Raw genomic sequence first — 15421 nt, forward strand, 5'->3', positions numbered from 1 at the left:
AAAAAAAAAAAAAAAGTAGACAGGAGGAGACTGATGCTGCAGGAGAGGGAGGGACATTTGCAGGAGTGATGACTTTGGGTGGGTGGCAGTGTTTGAGATTCCCCACAGTAGGTGCAGTGGGGCTAAGGGTGTGCTGGTGGGAGCGCAGAAGTTTTCTCCTGCTTGTTTCTATTTTCTCAGAAAAGCAGCAAGCAAGATCATCAGCTGAGAGAGAGAAAAGTTCAGAAGGAGAATATTGGATATTTGAGGATGGAAAACAGAAATTCACGCTAAATGAGCCCAGTCACGGTGGCTCACGCCTGTAATTCCAGCACTTTCGGAAGCCAAGGTGGGAAGATTGCTTGAGCTCAAGAGTTGGAGACCAGCCTGGCCAACACTGCGAAACCCTGTCTCTGAAAATAAATAAATTAATTAAAAATGAGCCCAGAGATAGTGATGAAGATACCAGCAGAGCCAGAAACAGGACAAGGATGTATAGAGACTGTATAGAGACTGTAGAGTGTGGGTAGGTCCTGAAATTCATCTGAAGTCACATTTATCACTGCACTGTCTCCCTACCAGACTGTAAACTCCACCAAGACAGTGATGACTTCATTCTTGCTCTCCACTGTATCCCCAGCCATGGCATGGTACCTGGCATGTCACAGCATTTAAATGACCATATTTGTATGACCAGCCTGGACAACGTGGCAAAATCTCATCTCTGCCAGAAAAAACAAAAACAAAAAACAAAAAAACAACAACCACCACAAATTAGCCTGGCATGGTGGCACACACCTGTAGTCCCAGATGCTTGGGGGCTGAGGTGGAAGGATTGCTTGAGCCAGGAGGTGAGCCATGATTGTGCCACCTACACTCCAGCCTGGGCGACAGAGTGAGACCCTGTCTTAAAAAAAAAAATGTGGAAAGAATGAGTGAATCAAGAATAATAGAAATAATTAATGACCCAAGGTCCTCAGTGTCAAAGGCACTTACACTGAACATGAATATTCACTTGATAAACTTGGTCCATGCCAGTGACATGAGTTCACCTGGAGCATATCTTCAGGATGCTCTGGGGCTTAAGGGGCCCAGGATGTGGCAGGAGTTGCACACCTGACTCACATGGCCCCTTGGCCGAGTTCACATCCAGTGTGCCTTGTCTTTCCCCCACCACTGGGAGACACTAGGAGGACGGCTCACTCACTGCTGTTCTGACCTCAAATGAAGGGCTGTCAGGGACAGACAAGCAAGAGGGCAGCTGCTGCAGATGCTGGTCAGAACAGCAGGCTTCCTTCCTTTCAGGAGGCAGGAACGCCAGGCTGAGGACGGTTCACAATGCAGTAAATGAAGGAGGAGCATCTGAAGGGGTGTGGACATGAACATGGGCTCAACCTGAAGCATTTGGCATAGGGCAGAGATCAGTAGCGGGCAGGCAGCTAGAGAGGAACGGCAGGAGGACAGCAGAGGAGAGTTCAGAGTGGGCAGGGGTCCCAGGAGAAGTTCATTAAGTGGCACATGTTGAGCATCTACTACATGCCAAGGCACTGCAGTAGGAGTTGGGATACACAGTAAACAAGACAAATAAGATCCTGGCTCTCTAATTACAGGGGGGCAGGAGGGAGCACAGTAAATAGTAAACACATATAAGATCATTTCAGAAAGTGATGAGTCGGGCCAGGCGTGGTGGCTCACGCCTGTAATCCCAGCACTTTGGGAGGCCGAGGTGGGAGGATCACCTGAGGTCAGGAGTTCGAGACCAGCCTGGCCAACATGGTGAAACCCCGTGTCCACTAAAAATACAAAAATTAGCCAGGCGTGGTGGTGTGCGTCTGTAATCCCAGCTATTTGGGAGGCTGAGGCAGGAGAATCGCTTGAACCTGGGAGGCAGAGGTTGCAGTGAGCCGAGATCGCACCATCGCGCTCCAGCCTGGGCTGCGAGAGCAAAACTCCATCTAAATAAATAAATAAATAAATAAATGAATAAATAGAAAGTGATGAGTTGGAAAGACAATGAAACATAATGAGGAAACAGAGTGGGGGCCACTTTAGATTTTGAGCAGGGATGAAGGAGCCAACCAGGTGAAAATGGGGAGAGGGGTGGCAAAACATTCCAGGAAGAGGGAATCAAAAGTGGAGGGGCCAGGCGTGGTGGCTCACGCTTGTAATCTCAGAACTTCGGGAGGCCAAGGCTGGTGGATCATTTGAGGTCAGACGTTCAAGACCAGCCTGGCCAACATGGTGAAACCCTGTCTCTACTAAAAATACAAAAATTAGCAGGGCAGTAATGGGCACTGCCAGAGGGGTGGGAGGGCTGGGAGGGCTGGAAGGGCCCCCCTGCACGCACACACACGAGCTACTTGGGAAGCTGAGGCAGGAGAATTGCTTGAGCCTGGGAGGTGGAGGTTGCAGTAAACTGAGATCGTGCCATTGCACTCTGGGCAACAGAGAGACACACTGTCTCAAAAAAAAAAAAAGTACAGGGATGCTAAGAGAATAACTTCTGATGTTACAGAACAGCAAGTAGTCTGATCCAGCAGGAGCACTGTGTATGAGGTGGGTACAGGCTGGTGGGCTTCTCCTTACAAGGAGTTCAGATTTATTCCAAGTGTAATGAAAGAGCACTCGAATATTTTAAGCAGGGAAGAGCATGACATGGTTTTGAGTTTTAAAATATTATCAATATAGCAAAAACTAGTTTGTAAAGACAAGGGCAGAAGCAGGGACCAGTGAGGAAGCTATTATGATAATCTGGATGAGACATGATGGCTTAGACCAAGACTATAGCAATAAAGATAGAGAGAAGGAGATGAATTCGGGACATATTTTGGACGCAGAGCCCACAGGACTTGTTGGCGAATTGGATACAGGGAGAGAATCAGTGAAAAAAAGGGGAAAGGAGGGATGTTTCCTAGATTTTTAGCCTGAACAACTAGTAGTTGTCAAGCCCCAGGATGGGGATCACTGGGAGAAAAATGGATTGGGGGTGGGGGAATTCAAGACATCCATTTTAGTCACGTTAGCTTTGCATGGCTATTAGACGTCCAAGTGGAGATGTCAAGTAGGCTGTTGGATAAATGAGTCTGGCGCTCTGGTTATATATTTAGGACTCACTGACATTTACATAGTATTTAAGCCCTGGGACCGGATGAGATCACTGGACAGACAATGTGGAAAGAGAGAATGGCCAAGGACTAAGCCCTAGGAGGCTCCAACATTTAGAGGTCACCCGAGGAAGACTAAGAACAGCCAGTGAAGTTGGAAGGAAATGAAGAGAATGTGGTGTCCTAGAAGTGCCCTGAGGAAAAACAGGGTAGTGTGGTAGAGAGGGATGGGGTCCAGGTGGTGGGAGAAGGGGCAGGAGAGGCTACTTTTGATAGAGACATTAGGGAAGGCCTCCCAGAAGGCGTTGGATCTAAGTGAGACTGGAATGAAAACAGTGAGTCATTGTGAAAAGCCAGGGAAAAGTATTACAGACAGAGGGAACAGCAAGTGCAAAGGCCCTGAGGCAGGTTAAGCCTGTCTCCATCCAGGAACATCCACCAGGTCCCATGTGGCTGAAGCAAAGAAATCTTCAGGAAAGGAAATCAGAGAGCCACCAAGGAGCCAGGTCATATAGGGTCTTGTAAGTCACAGTACGAGTCTCGGTATTCCAGTGCTGGAAACGCCCAGGAATTTCGACGTGATCCACTTAATGCATGGTAGCAAGGGCCGGAGTAAAATAGGGGATCAAGCTGTGGGGATAATCCAAAGATGGTGCAAGGTCCTTCCTCCCCAGTCCTTTCCTCCACCCCTTGCCCCCAGCCTTGACCTCAGGCACTTTCCACAGCGGGCAAAACAGAGTTGGGGGACAGGCAGTGGTGACTCACGCCTGTAATCCCAGCACTCTGGGAAGCTGAGCGGGAAGGATCGCTTGAGCCTAGGCGTTGGAGACCAGGCTGGGCAACACAGCGAGACCCCATCTCTACAAAACACAATACAAAAGAACAAAGTTGGGAATGCAGAGCACTGAGTGACTCAGAATCTCAGAAACTGACTGAGGCGACCATGGGTGTCCCTGGAGTTGAGGTAAAGGAGGTGGGGAGACTGCCATCAGAACCCAGGGAACCGGACGGTCGCTGGACCCCGCCACCCTCTTCAGCCCTCCACCTGGGACATAGCCGGGCTTGACTCCTGCAGCGCGGCAGCAGGAGGGTTAAACCGTGCGTGGCCTCCGGCGGGAGGGGGAGGCGGAGACGGAGCGGTCCCAGCCGCCGCGCCGAGCCCAGCCGAGCCGAGCCGAGCCGAGGCGAGCATCTCCCACCGCCGCCGCCCCGCGCCCCGGGCGCCTGCCCCCCACCCGCTCCAGAGCCCTGCCGCGGGCCAAACCTCCCCACCATGCCCCGCACCCCTCCCGCTCCTGCGACCCCCCAGCCCCGCTCAGCCCCGAGCGCCCGTAGTCGTCGCGCCGCCGCGCCAAGCATGCAGGTGAGTGAGAGGGACCCCCACGCCCCCACCCACGGGGAGCCCGGCCCTGCCCTTCCCGGCTCCGCGCCCTTCGCCTCCTGACCCTCCCGACGCGGTCCCTCGCCCGGGACAAGGCCTCCAGCCTCCCAGCGCCCCTTCCCCGAAGGGCTCTCCATCCCTCCGCGGTCCTGGCTCGCTCCCGCCCTCCCTGGCGCAGCCGTCCCCGTCCCCACGGCTGCCTCCATCCCGCCTCGGCTCGGCGGGCGGCTCCGCGCAGTCTCCTGCTTCGGGTCCCCGTCCGCTCTCGGCGCTCCCTGCCTCGGAGTCCCTTCGCCGACCTCCTTTTCCTCGTCTCCCCCCACTCTCGCCGCTCTCCAGCCCTGTGCGGGGAGTGCGGGCCTGCGGGATGGGTGGGATGGGGGCCACGCTGGGGCTGGGGCCCGGCTCCCGCACCCCAAGGCTCCTGCCCCACCCCCAGCTCGTCTCCTGCGCACAACAGGTCGGTGAGGAGCTGGGAGAGGGGTGGGGGTGGCGCGTCAGCCCGGGGACTGCGGGCTTCCTGGAGGGGGCGGCTGAAGCTGTGCGGGGCCCAGGGGCTGGGATGGCGCTGGCTGGGGAGCGGATGCACAGGCGGAGGGGCGATAGTCCTAGAGTCAGCTGGCCACAGATGCGCCTGGGAGCCCTTCTCCGCTTCACTGGTTCGCTCTACACGCCTCGCTCCCTCCCTCTAGCTTTCTTCCTTTCCCCTCTCTCTCCCTTCTTCCCACCATGCCCCCATCCCTATGTCTTTCGGTATCTACACATCCCTTTACATTTGGGGGAGCAATTCCCAACTCCTCCATCTTTGCTGCTCCCGCTTCTGCTTCCCAGCCCCTTCCTCGTGTCATTTTTCCTTAAGCATTTATGTTCTCTCCTTTCCCACTTCCTTTCTCCCCATCCTGGGCTCTTCCCCCTTTTCTCCCATCCCCTTACTCTCCATTCCTCTGGCTGTCCTGCCTGGACCACCCTCTCCTTCTCCTCCTGCCCCTTCTTCCCCTGCACCTGTGATCCCTTCATCCTCTCCGTTTCCCCTCCCTGACCTTTTCTCTCATCCTTTCCTCCCTTCGGCATCCTCCACAGTTCAGGTCTTCTGTACCCACTCTCCTCCTCTCTTCCCAGTTCTCTCTTTTTCAGGACTGCCCGCTGTCTCTCACCCTGCACTCCAGGCCAGCTTCCTCTTCACATTTCTCCTCTCTCACTCTTAACCAGCCTTCCATCTCCCAGCCCTTCACCCCTTTCCCATCTCTCCTACTGCCTACTTCCCCACTCCCTTCCCATGACTTTCCCATCTTGTTCCCCTGTTGTTCTCTGGGAAGATCCAATGGGCAGATTTATTTTATTTTTTGAGTTGGAGTCTCACTCTTGTTGCCCAGACTGGAGTGCAATGGTGTGACCTCAGCTCACTGCAACCTCCGCCTCCCAGGTTCAAGGGATTCTCCTGCCTCAGCCCTCTGAATAGCTGGGATTGCAGGAGCCCACCACCACCCCCGGCTAATTTTTGTATTTTTAGTAGACATGGGGTTTCACTATGTTTGCCAGGCTGGTCTCGAACTCCTGATCTCAGGTGATCCACCCACCTTGGCTTCCCAAAGTGCTAGGATTACAGGCGTGAGGCATTGCGTCTGGCCCATTGGGCAGATTTAGACCCAGAGTCCACAGGACACCGGGTGTCCTATCTTCACTCCCTCTGGGGAGCCTGCCACTCCTGGATCCACCACCTTCAGCTCTGAGAACATACCCTTTGTCTTTCAAAACCAACCATCCCGATTTTCCCAGGATTCTTTACCCGGGAGAGCCACATTCGAGGGGGTGGCTTCTTCCTGACTCCACCTCCCTTCAGAGGGCACCTATGCACTTGGATGATTAAACATTAAGAGCAAAAATTATATTCTGTAGTTTTTCTCCCACTCACCTCTCTTTCTGTCTCTTTCCTTCCATCCCTCCAGCTCTTCATTCCTTTCTCCTGAAGATGCAGACTCCTGGGGCTAATCATAAGACAAATGCCTGGCACTGCCAGAGGGGTGGGAGGGCTGGAAGGGCCCCCCTGCACGCACACACACTCACTGGCTTGCTCAGATTGACTTCCCCATCCCTCCCCCTACCCTCAGACTCCCTCCCTAGCGGTAGGTGCTCAAGGAATCACAAGGTTCTTGGCTCTAAATTAAGATCCAAGAAAAGCCTGGAGCTGTGGGCAGAGGAAGTGAAAAGAAAGAAAACCAGAGAAGCCAGAGTAGACCCTGGGGTGGAGAGGTAACAGGGACCTGAGAAGTTGTAGATGGGGCTGGGGTCTGGTCAGGCAACCACGCTGGAGTTTTTCCCCCAAAAGGATGCTAAGAAGCAGTGGATCCTGGGTGCAGCAGCATAGCTGGCAGCTGCGCGTCCTGGGAGGGCAGATGCGGATAGAATTGGTGGATGAATTAGCTGGGGAAGTACACAGGGCAGGGCTGGGGTGTGACAGCCCCCTTTTTCTCCCAGTAAAGGCTGAAAATCTGGGTCACAGCTGAGGAAGACCTCAGACATGGAGTCCAGGATGTGGTAAGTTTGGTCCAGCAGAGGGAGCTTGGAGACCACGTTCCCTGGGGTCATGACTCCTTCCTTCCTAGACCCGTCCAGGGCCTTCCCTCCTGAGGGCCATCCTCCCTTGGAAGATGGGAAATGAGGCGAGTCTTCCCAAGGCCCACCTGCTTTCACAGGGAAACCTGGAGGTTTCTGGTGTGAACCTGTCCTTCCCTCAGCCATGCTCTCTCCCTTCTTGCAGGCCTGCGCTGCTGCTGTCCCACCTCCTCCCTCTCTGGCCACTGCTGTTGCTGCCCCTCCCACCGCCTGCTCAGGGCTCTTCATCCTCCCCTCGAACCCCACCAGCCCCAGCCCGCCCCCCGTGTGCCCGGGGAGGCCCCTCGGCCCCACGTCATGTGTGCGTGTGGGAGCGAGCACCTCCACCAAGCCGATCTCCTCGGGTCCCAAGATCACGTCGGCAAGTCCTGCCTGGCACTGCACCCCCAGCCACCCCATCAGGCTTTGAGGAGGGGCCACCCTCATCCCAGTACCCCTGGGCTATCGTGTGGGGTCCCACCGTGTCTCGAGAGGATGGAGGGGACCCCAACTCTGCCAATCCCGGATTTCTGGACTATGGTTTTGCAGCCCCTCATGGGCTCGCAACCCCACACCCCAACTCAGACTCCATGCGAGGCGATGGAGATGGGCTTATCCTTGGAGAGGCACCTGCCACCCTGCGGCCATTCCTGTTCGGGGGCCGTGGGGAAGGTGAGTGGGAAAGGCTGGGAGGGATATGACGGATGGGGAGGCTGGGTGAAGACACAAGGGGCAGAAATAGAGGCCTTGTCTGTTAGCTCCTTCAACAGCTGTGTCAGGCACTATACTGGCACAGGATGCAGAGATAAAGACACCCTCTCGGAGTTCAGGTCCACTGGAGCAGACAGATATGAAAGGACTTGGAGAGGAGTCATCGTAATAAATGCTTTAATAGAGGCATGTGCAGCGTGATTTACGAAAAAAGAGAAGTGAGAGTCTCCTCCTGCTTGGGGGTCAGGACACCTTCAGAGAACTGACATTTGAGCTGGCCCTTGAAAAGAGAGTGGGAGTATTCCGGGCAGAGAATGCCGTGGATGAAGGGCACTACCCGGGAGACGTCTTGGCTCAGGGAGTGCTGATGGAGGAACAGGGCCTGTGGTTTGGGAGTTGGGCCATGGCAGAGACTAGGACATCTCCACCCCTTCGTTTCTAGGCACAGTGATAGGTTCTCTCTGATCATGGGGCCTCATCCTCATCACATATACACATAAGATTTGGTGAAATACATTTGGGAAAGTGGAGGAAAAGAGCTGAAAACTCAGGGGAATGCTGGTGATAACAATAGTGAGGCTCCAGAGGGGCAGACAGAGTCGGCAGTGTGGATCCACACAGCAATGCCACTCCAGCCGACAGAGCCCACAGCCGAGCCCCCAGCCCCTCTTGGCTCCTACCACCTCGGGGCTCCCTAAAACTTTCTTCCCACCCCAATCAGGTGTGGACCCCCAGCTCTATGTCACAATTACCATCTCCATCATCATTGTTCTCGTGGCCACTGGCATCATCTTCAAGTTCTGGTAAGCTGGGAGGAGGAGGGTGCTGGTGGATGGGGAAGGAATGTTTGGCAGTCGAGGCTCTAGCCACGAGGGGCAGTGGCAGCAATTTTGCTGGGGGTGGGTGGGAAATGCTGGATGAAGGCAAGACCTTGGGAAAAGATCATTAAGGATTTGGCTGGGGGAAGACAGTGAGAAATCAGGGCACATTCTGTCTCCCAGGGAAATACAAGGATAAAGGAGGGCAGGGGAATTATTCCTTTGCATTGGGGGCTTTCGTGGGCCTCCCTTGCCCTTACTTCCTCCAAGACAGAGAAAGCTGACCCAGTCTGCAGAGCCCTTCTTAGGGTTGCCTGGGGGGAGCAAGAAAATCCGGAGCTTTCTTTGCACACATTTAATAATGGATCACTCAGTCCTTCACACTTTACTGAGAGAATCATTAGAGTCAGGTGTCCAAGTCATCAGCTTGCTTTGAACTAGAGCTAAACCTGCCAGTTGTCTGCCAAAGACAGAAATGACTCTTCTGGGCGTGCAGGGGAGAGGACACTGTGGTTGGTGGGGAGGGGATATTAATTCTGTGGATCTGGATCAGGGGATATTAATTCTGTGGATCTGGATCAGGTTTGGACAGGAAGGAGGTTTAGGTTCCCAAGCACCCCTAGAGGGCAGGGGAAGTGGTTTTATGGGCACAGAGTCCCAGGGGATTTAGTAGAGGGAACTGTTTAAGGCCAGTTTCTCTGCTGTAAGATGTTGGGAGTGACTGGGCAAGGCTGGGGGTGACCACTGGTGCAGGCCCAGGATGGGGCCTACTTGAGTGTGCAAGAGAACCTCTTTCCCTCTGGTATCCCAGCTGGGACCGCAGCCAGAAGCGGCGCAGACCCTCAGGGCAGCAAGGTGCCCTGAGGCAGGAGGAGAGCCAGCAGCCACTAACAGACCTGTCCCCGGCCGGAGTCACTGTGCTGGGGGCCTTCGGGGACTCGCCTACCCCCACCCCTGACCATGAGGAGCCCCGAGGGGGACCCCGGCCCGGGATGCCCCACCCCAAGGGGGCTCCAGCCTTCCAGTTGAACCGGTGAGGGCAGGGGCAATGGGATGGGAGGGCAAAGAGGGAAGGCAACTTAGGTCTTCAGAGCTGGGGTGGGGGTGCCCTCTGGGTGGGTGGTGAGGAGGCAGGCATGGCCTCCCACAGCCCCTGGCCCTCCCAAGGGGGCTGGACCAGCTCCTCTCTGAGAGGCACCCTTCCTTCTCCCAGTCTCTCAGGATCTGTGTCCTATTCTCTGCTGCCCATAACTCCAACTCTGCCCTCTTTGGTTTTTTCTCATGCCACCTTGTCTAAGACAACTCTGCCCTCTTAACCTTGATTCCCCCTCTTTGTCTTGAACTTCCCCTTCTATTCTGGCCTACCCCTTGGTTCCTGACTGTGCCCTTTCCCTCTTCCTCTCAGGATTCCCCTGGTGAATCTGTGATGCCCCCCAATGTTGGGGTGCAGCCAAGCAGGAGGCCAAGGGGCCGGCACAGCCCCCATCCCACTGAGGGTGGGGCAGCTGTGGGGAGCTGGGGCCACAGGGGCTCCTGGCTCCTGCCCTTGCACACCACCCCGGAACACTCCCCAGCCCCACGGGCAATCCTATCTGCTCGCCCTCCTGCAGGTGGGGGCCTCACATATCTGTGACTTCGGGTCCCTGTCCCCACCCTTGTGCACTCACATGAAAGCCTTGCACACTCACCTCCACCTTCACAGGCCATTTGCACACACTCCTGCACCCTCTCCCCGTCCACACCGCTCCGCTCAGCTGACTCATGTTCTCTCTCGTCTCACATTTGCACTCTCGCCTTCCCACATTCCGTGCTCAGCTCACTCAGTGGTCAGTGTTTGCTGCACACTTTACCTCTCATGTGCGTTTCCCGGCCTGATGTTGTGGTGTCGTGCGGCGTGCTCACTCTCTCCCTCATGAACACCCACTCACCTCGTTTCTGCAGCCCCTGCATGCTGCTCCAGAGGTGGGTGGGAGGTGAGCTGGGGGCTCCTTGTGCCCTCATCTGTCATGGTCTCGTCCCATTCCACACCATTTGTTTCTCTGTCTCCCCATCCCACTCCAAGGGTGCCGGCATCACCCTGAGGGCTCCCCCTTGGGAATGGGGGTAGTGAGGCCCCAGACTTCACCCCCAGCCCACTGCTAAAATCTGTTTTCTGACAGATGGGTTTTGGGGAGTCGCCTGCTGCACTACATGAGAAAGGGACTCCCATTTGCCCTTCCCTTTCTCCTACAGTCCCTTTTGTCTCGTCTGTCCTGGCTGTCTGTGTGTGTGCCATTCTCTGGACTTCAGAGCCCCCTGAGCCAGTCCTCCCTTCCCAGCCTCCCTAACTCCACCTAGGCTGCCAGGGACCAGAGTCAGCTGGTTCAAGGCCACCAGCAGCTCTGCCTCCAAATCTACCCTTCCCTTCCCAGACTCCCTCCTGTCCCCTCCTTTCCTCCCTCCTTCCTTCTACTCTCCTTCCTTTTGCTTCCCTGCCCTTTCCCCTCGTCAGGTTCTTCCCTCCTTCACACTGGTTTTTCCACCTTCCTCCTTCCCTTCTTCCCTGGCTCCTATGCTGTGATATATATTTTTGTATTATCTCTTTCTTCTTCTTGTGGTGATCATCTTGAATTACTGTGGGATGTAAGTTTCAAAATTTTCAAATAAAGCCTTTGCAAGATACTCAAGTCCCCTGGTTCTGCCTTCTGACCCCCGTAGAGAGGAGGAGAGGGGGTGGGCAGCTAGGAGGAGGTACAGGATGAGGTGGGGACCCCCTCTAGACCTAAGTCACCTGCCCTCCTCTGACCTGGAGCTGGGGGCCAACTGGGGCTTCAACTTGGGACAAAATGGAAGGGAGCCATCCTGATGAGAAGCAGTGGTACAAGAGAGAAACTGGAATAGAAATCGTGGCTCACTTATTCCTTGCCAGGGAGGGTTAAGAGAGACCAAAAGAAGGAGACAGAAGAAAAGGAAAGTTACATGGAAGGATAGGAGGTGGATCAAGGCGGAAGAGAGAGCTGATAAGACAGACGGAGGGAGAAGGAAGAAAGAAGAGAAAAATGGAGCAATGGAGAAGATGAGAGGGAGCCATCCGAAAGAAGCTGCACTGCTTGGTTTATTTTCAGCTTTGCTCCCTAACCTGCCCCCACCCACAGCTGCCCCCTAAAAGCTGTGCAGAATCAGAAGCCCTGTGGTTAACTCATTAGCTTTCCCTACTCTGCCCTCTCGGAGAGAGGCACTGCAGGGGTGTGGGGGTGGGATCAAGGGGTGTGTTTGGGGAGGGAATGCAGGCTGCCCAGCTGGGATCAGTCACCTCTGAGTCCCCAATTCTAGGTTTGGTTCTTGTAACAGCCCTGTGAAAACCCACACATCAGCCTCTCAGCTGTTGCTAGGCTCTATTGCTATGGTAACCACCCAGGTCCCATCTATCCCCCCTCCCCCAATCTGTGCCCCACTTGCTCCCTGGAAATGCAGTGGCCCTAGGGAGGATAGGGATGATGTAGTGTACAAAAGGGTGGCCTGGGCTGCCCTGGACTGGATATGCCCCCATGCATTTATCTTTCAAGCTAGGATAGGAATGTCTGTGTATTGGTAGATGTGTGCTTTAGGTGTTGGGAGCTTTACTGTGAGCTGACGGAAGTGTGGCTGAGCCTGTGCAGCACATAATGGTGAGTGCCAGGAGGAGGCAGCGTATTTCTCAGGACTAGAGCAGTGTGTGCATTCAGGGCGTCACACTCCCTAAGAAAAGGACTGCTACAGACGAAAGAAGCAGAGTGGGGCCAAGGATTGATGAACCAACTCAAAGCAGAGGTGCCAGGCAAACAAGCTTCTGAGGCGTCAACTCACTAGGGGCATGAAGATATCCCAGCAGGTGGCTGATGGGAGGAAGTGGGCTGGATAAAACCTGAGGGTACAGGATGAGGCATGGATGGTATACACTGTGGGCCATGAGGGAGGGATCCAGATCCAAGGAGGGTGGGATAGGAAGCTTCATTAACCTTTCCTTCTTTCCCCACAGGAATCTAGTCCTTGTCAGGTGAGGGTGGGGAGAAAAGAGAAGCATTGGCACAGAAGGGGAAGGAGCTCAAGTGCCAGAGAGCACACAGGGCTCTCACCTTCAGCAAGGATCTCTTCAAAGGGACAGTGTGACCCGTGGCTCATCCATATGCAAAAGGCACACATGAAGGCCCCTAATGAAGAGGGAATTAATTACTGCCTGATTAGGCTGCTGTTTCTCTAAATTTAAATAAATTAAAATACACCAGCAAGATACTGGAAATCCTCACCTGTTCCCTCTCCCTAAATGTCCTCCTTTCCCCATGGAAAGTCAGATGGCAGGAAAGACAGAGGAGGAAGGAGACTGTTCCAGACTCTGAACTGTACTAAAAAAATTCTCCCAAATGATACTGCACTGTCATGTTAGCCGTGAAGAGTCATGAGGCCCTGGGGAGCAAACCCTAACTTTTCTCTCCTGCTAGTTGAAACAGAGACTGTGGGGCTTTGAGAGGTCCTCAGAAAGCTGCAGCAGAGTCACTAACCAAGAACAAAACAATGGCCATGCTGCTCTTTTGGGAACTGGAAGGTTCTTCGAGGTCACACATCACAGGCACCACTGGAACCAGTGTCTCATCACCATCCTTTCTTTGCCTCCTGAGCTGTGCATCAAATGACTCAGCCAAGCTTCTCTTAGCATTTTTCTGGAATGCTTGCCATTGTGGCTCAGACCAAACCAGGGAATGGGGAAGCCCCCAGGAGGAGGGAGGGATCTCCCAGGCACAGCTCAGGGTGTGGAAGTGATTCAAGATGGAAACAGTATGCCAGCTGGAGAACCCCAGGCTAAAATTAACAGCCCTCCTCCCCCTACGCCCCACATTTATTGTTCTAAAGCTTTTCCCTAAGGAGTTCAAAGCACTTGAAACTTACGTCTTTTTTTTTTTTTTGAGATGGAGTTTAGTTCTTGTTGCCCGGGCTGGAGTGCAATGGCGCAATCTTGGCTCACCACAACCTCCACCTCCCAGGTTCAAGAGATTCTCCTGCCTCAACCTCCCAAGTAGCTGAGAAACTTCCTTCTTATAGCAAGGGCAGGAATAGGGCTGACAGAGACACTGAGACCCAGGAAGTGCCCAGTGAACGTAAATAGGAAAAGAGCAGGAGGAGAACCAGTATAGCTATTATTACTATTTCCTGTTCCCACCTTTCAATACCAGCCCCTGATGTCAAGGTTTCTTGAATCAGCAATCTCTAACCCACACAGCAATAGGTCTGGCCATATCTGAGCCCTTAAAATCCTTACTCTGCCAACTGTTGCTCCTCAGTCAACAGACACTGAGTGCTGAGCCCAAAAATGTGATAAAGGGAACAGACACTGTAAAAAAGATACAAACTACAATTACAATGAAATGCATCATCTATTTAAATATTTAAAGGTGTACTTTGTTACCTTCTTGCTTTGACCTTGGGGAAAAAAAATCACTTAAGCCTTTAGAGGCTTATTTTCATTATCTGTAAAATGGGCATTATAATTATTTCTGTTAAAGTTATTTTTTGCTGGGCGTGGTGGCTCACGCCTGTAATCCCAGCACTTTGGGAGGCCGAGACAGGTGGATCAGTTGAGGTCAGGAGTTCGAGACCAGCCTGGCCAACATGGTGAAACCCAGACTCCACTAAAGATACAAAAAATTAGCCGGGTGTGGTGGCGGGCGACTGTCATCCCAGCTGCTCAGGAGGCTGAGGCAGGAGAATCGCTTGAACCCAGGAGGCAGAGGTTGCAGTGAGCCGAGATGGCCCCAATGCACTCCAGCCTGGGCAACAGGGTGACACTCTGTCTTAAAAAAAAAAAAAAAAAAAAAGATTATTTTTCTCAGCAAGAGGCTCTTACCGTTAGTAGGAGCGACCTCGGTTCTGCTTAGAGCTGAGCCCAGGGGGATTCTGGCCAGGTCGGGGTGCACGCTTGTAACAGCATTCACTTGTTCAAACAACATATCCAGCATTTACTATATGCTCAGCAAAGCAACGTATTTCCTTCCACGAGGAGCTGACAATCTTGCTGGGGAATCACATGTATGAAATAGTTAAAATATCAATAAAAGGTACGTATTAAATGCTATGGGAATTCAGAGGGACCATTACAGGTTGGAGCAATCAGGCAAGGCTTCCTAAAAGGGTTCATATTAGGTGTTCATAATGAACTATAGTTCACTTATACAACAAGAGTTTACAGACCACTTAACTGCCAGGATATGAGGATACAGCAACGAACAATTCAGTCCTCACTGTCCTGTAGCCAATATTTTAGTGGGGAGAGGTGGACAGCAAACAATAAATCAGGCAGTAATAAATGCTACATTTAAAAGTAAAGCAGGGTAAGGGGATAGATATGTGGGTATGGGCAACAAGAAAAGACCAAAGTAAAGAAAGTAAGGGGTGTGTCAGAGAGAGAGATTTTGATGGCTGGGAGAGGTTCTAACTGGACCTAAGTAGGGACCTCAGAAAAACAAGGACACGTCCTAGTCCTTTCCCGCATATACAAAGCATTGAGACATTCTTGGGGGTATCGGAAAAAACAATGGTAATTTCCTGCATCAGCTTATTCAACACCCAGAGGGAAGAGAAACGGGGTCCCAGCATCTGAAGAACCCACACCTCCTCTCCTACCTTGATGGATAATTCATGAACCTGTCGCATTTCCACCCCCCCACCTTCCCCAGATGTCCCTTCCGGAAGCGCAGGGCCGCAGTCCTCCGGTTTCAGCTTTTGCTCTTAGCGGAACCCGCCTTCACTTCCGCTATAGCGTCACATCCCCTCTACCCAGTCGCTGGGCAGAAGTTACTTCCGCCCCGAGTTATCGTAACTTCTGC

General features: G+C 53.4%; 2 protein-coding genes and 1 long non-coding RNA gene across 6 annotated transcripts in view; 1 reads left to right on the top strand and 2 right to left on the bottom strand.

The window, feature by feature from the left end:
• The window catches only part of COPS7A (COP9 signalosome subunit 7A), a 26198-nt gene extending 19293 nt beyond the window's left edge, over positions 1-6905 (bottom strand). Inside the window, exon 1 of the mRNA XM_055280926.2 lies at positions 6377-6905. The gene's annotated coding sequence lies outside the window, so the exon portion shown is untranslated. The remainder of the gene's footprint in view (positions 1-6376) is intronic.
• On the top strand, positions 4205-11624 carry PIANP (PILR alpha associated neural protein). 4 transcript variants are annotated; one of them, XM_055280925.2, is made up of 6 exons: positions 4205-4446; positions 6940-6999; positions 7223-7728; positions 8489-8570; positions 9397-9618; positions 11494-11624. In XM_055280925.2, exons 2-6 carry the CDS (start codon positions 6983-6985, stop codon positions 11501-11503), a joined length of 837 nt encoding a protein of 278 aa, XP_055136900.1. In that variant the 5' UTR covers positions 4205-4446; positions 6940-6982; the 3' UTR covers positions 11504-11624. The 4 variants fall into 4 exon arrangements, with proteins under 4 accessions (XP_055136900.1, XP_055136899.1, XP_055136897.1 ...); XM_055280924.2 differs by lacking the exon at positions 11494-11624 and adding an exon at positions 9991-10978 and having other exon boundaries at positions 4209-4446; positions 6945-6999; XM_055280922.2 differs by lacking the exon at positions 11494-11624 and adding an exon at positions 9991-11246 and having other exon boundaries at positions 4210-4446.
• LOC134736684 (uncharacterized) lies at positions 7928-15396 on the bottom strand. The gene is made up of 2 exons (XR_010120904.1): positions 15219-15396; positions 7928-14610 (listed from the first exon to the last, which is right to left on the bottom strand). It is a non-coding gene; the product is annotated as an uncharacterized lncRNA (long non-coding RNA).
• Positions 15397-15421: the final 25 nt, after the last annotated feature.

This window comes from Symphalangus syndactylus, chromosome 5 (assembly GCF_028878055.3).
Source record: "Symphalangus syndactylus isolate Jambi chromosome 5, NHGRI_mSymSyn1-v2.1_pri, whole genome shotgun sequence".
NCBI lineage: Eukaryota > Metazoa > Chordata > Mammalia > Primates > Hylobatidae > Symphalangus > Symphalangus syndactylus.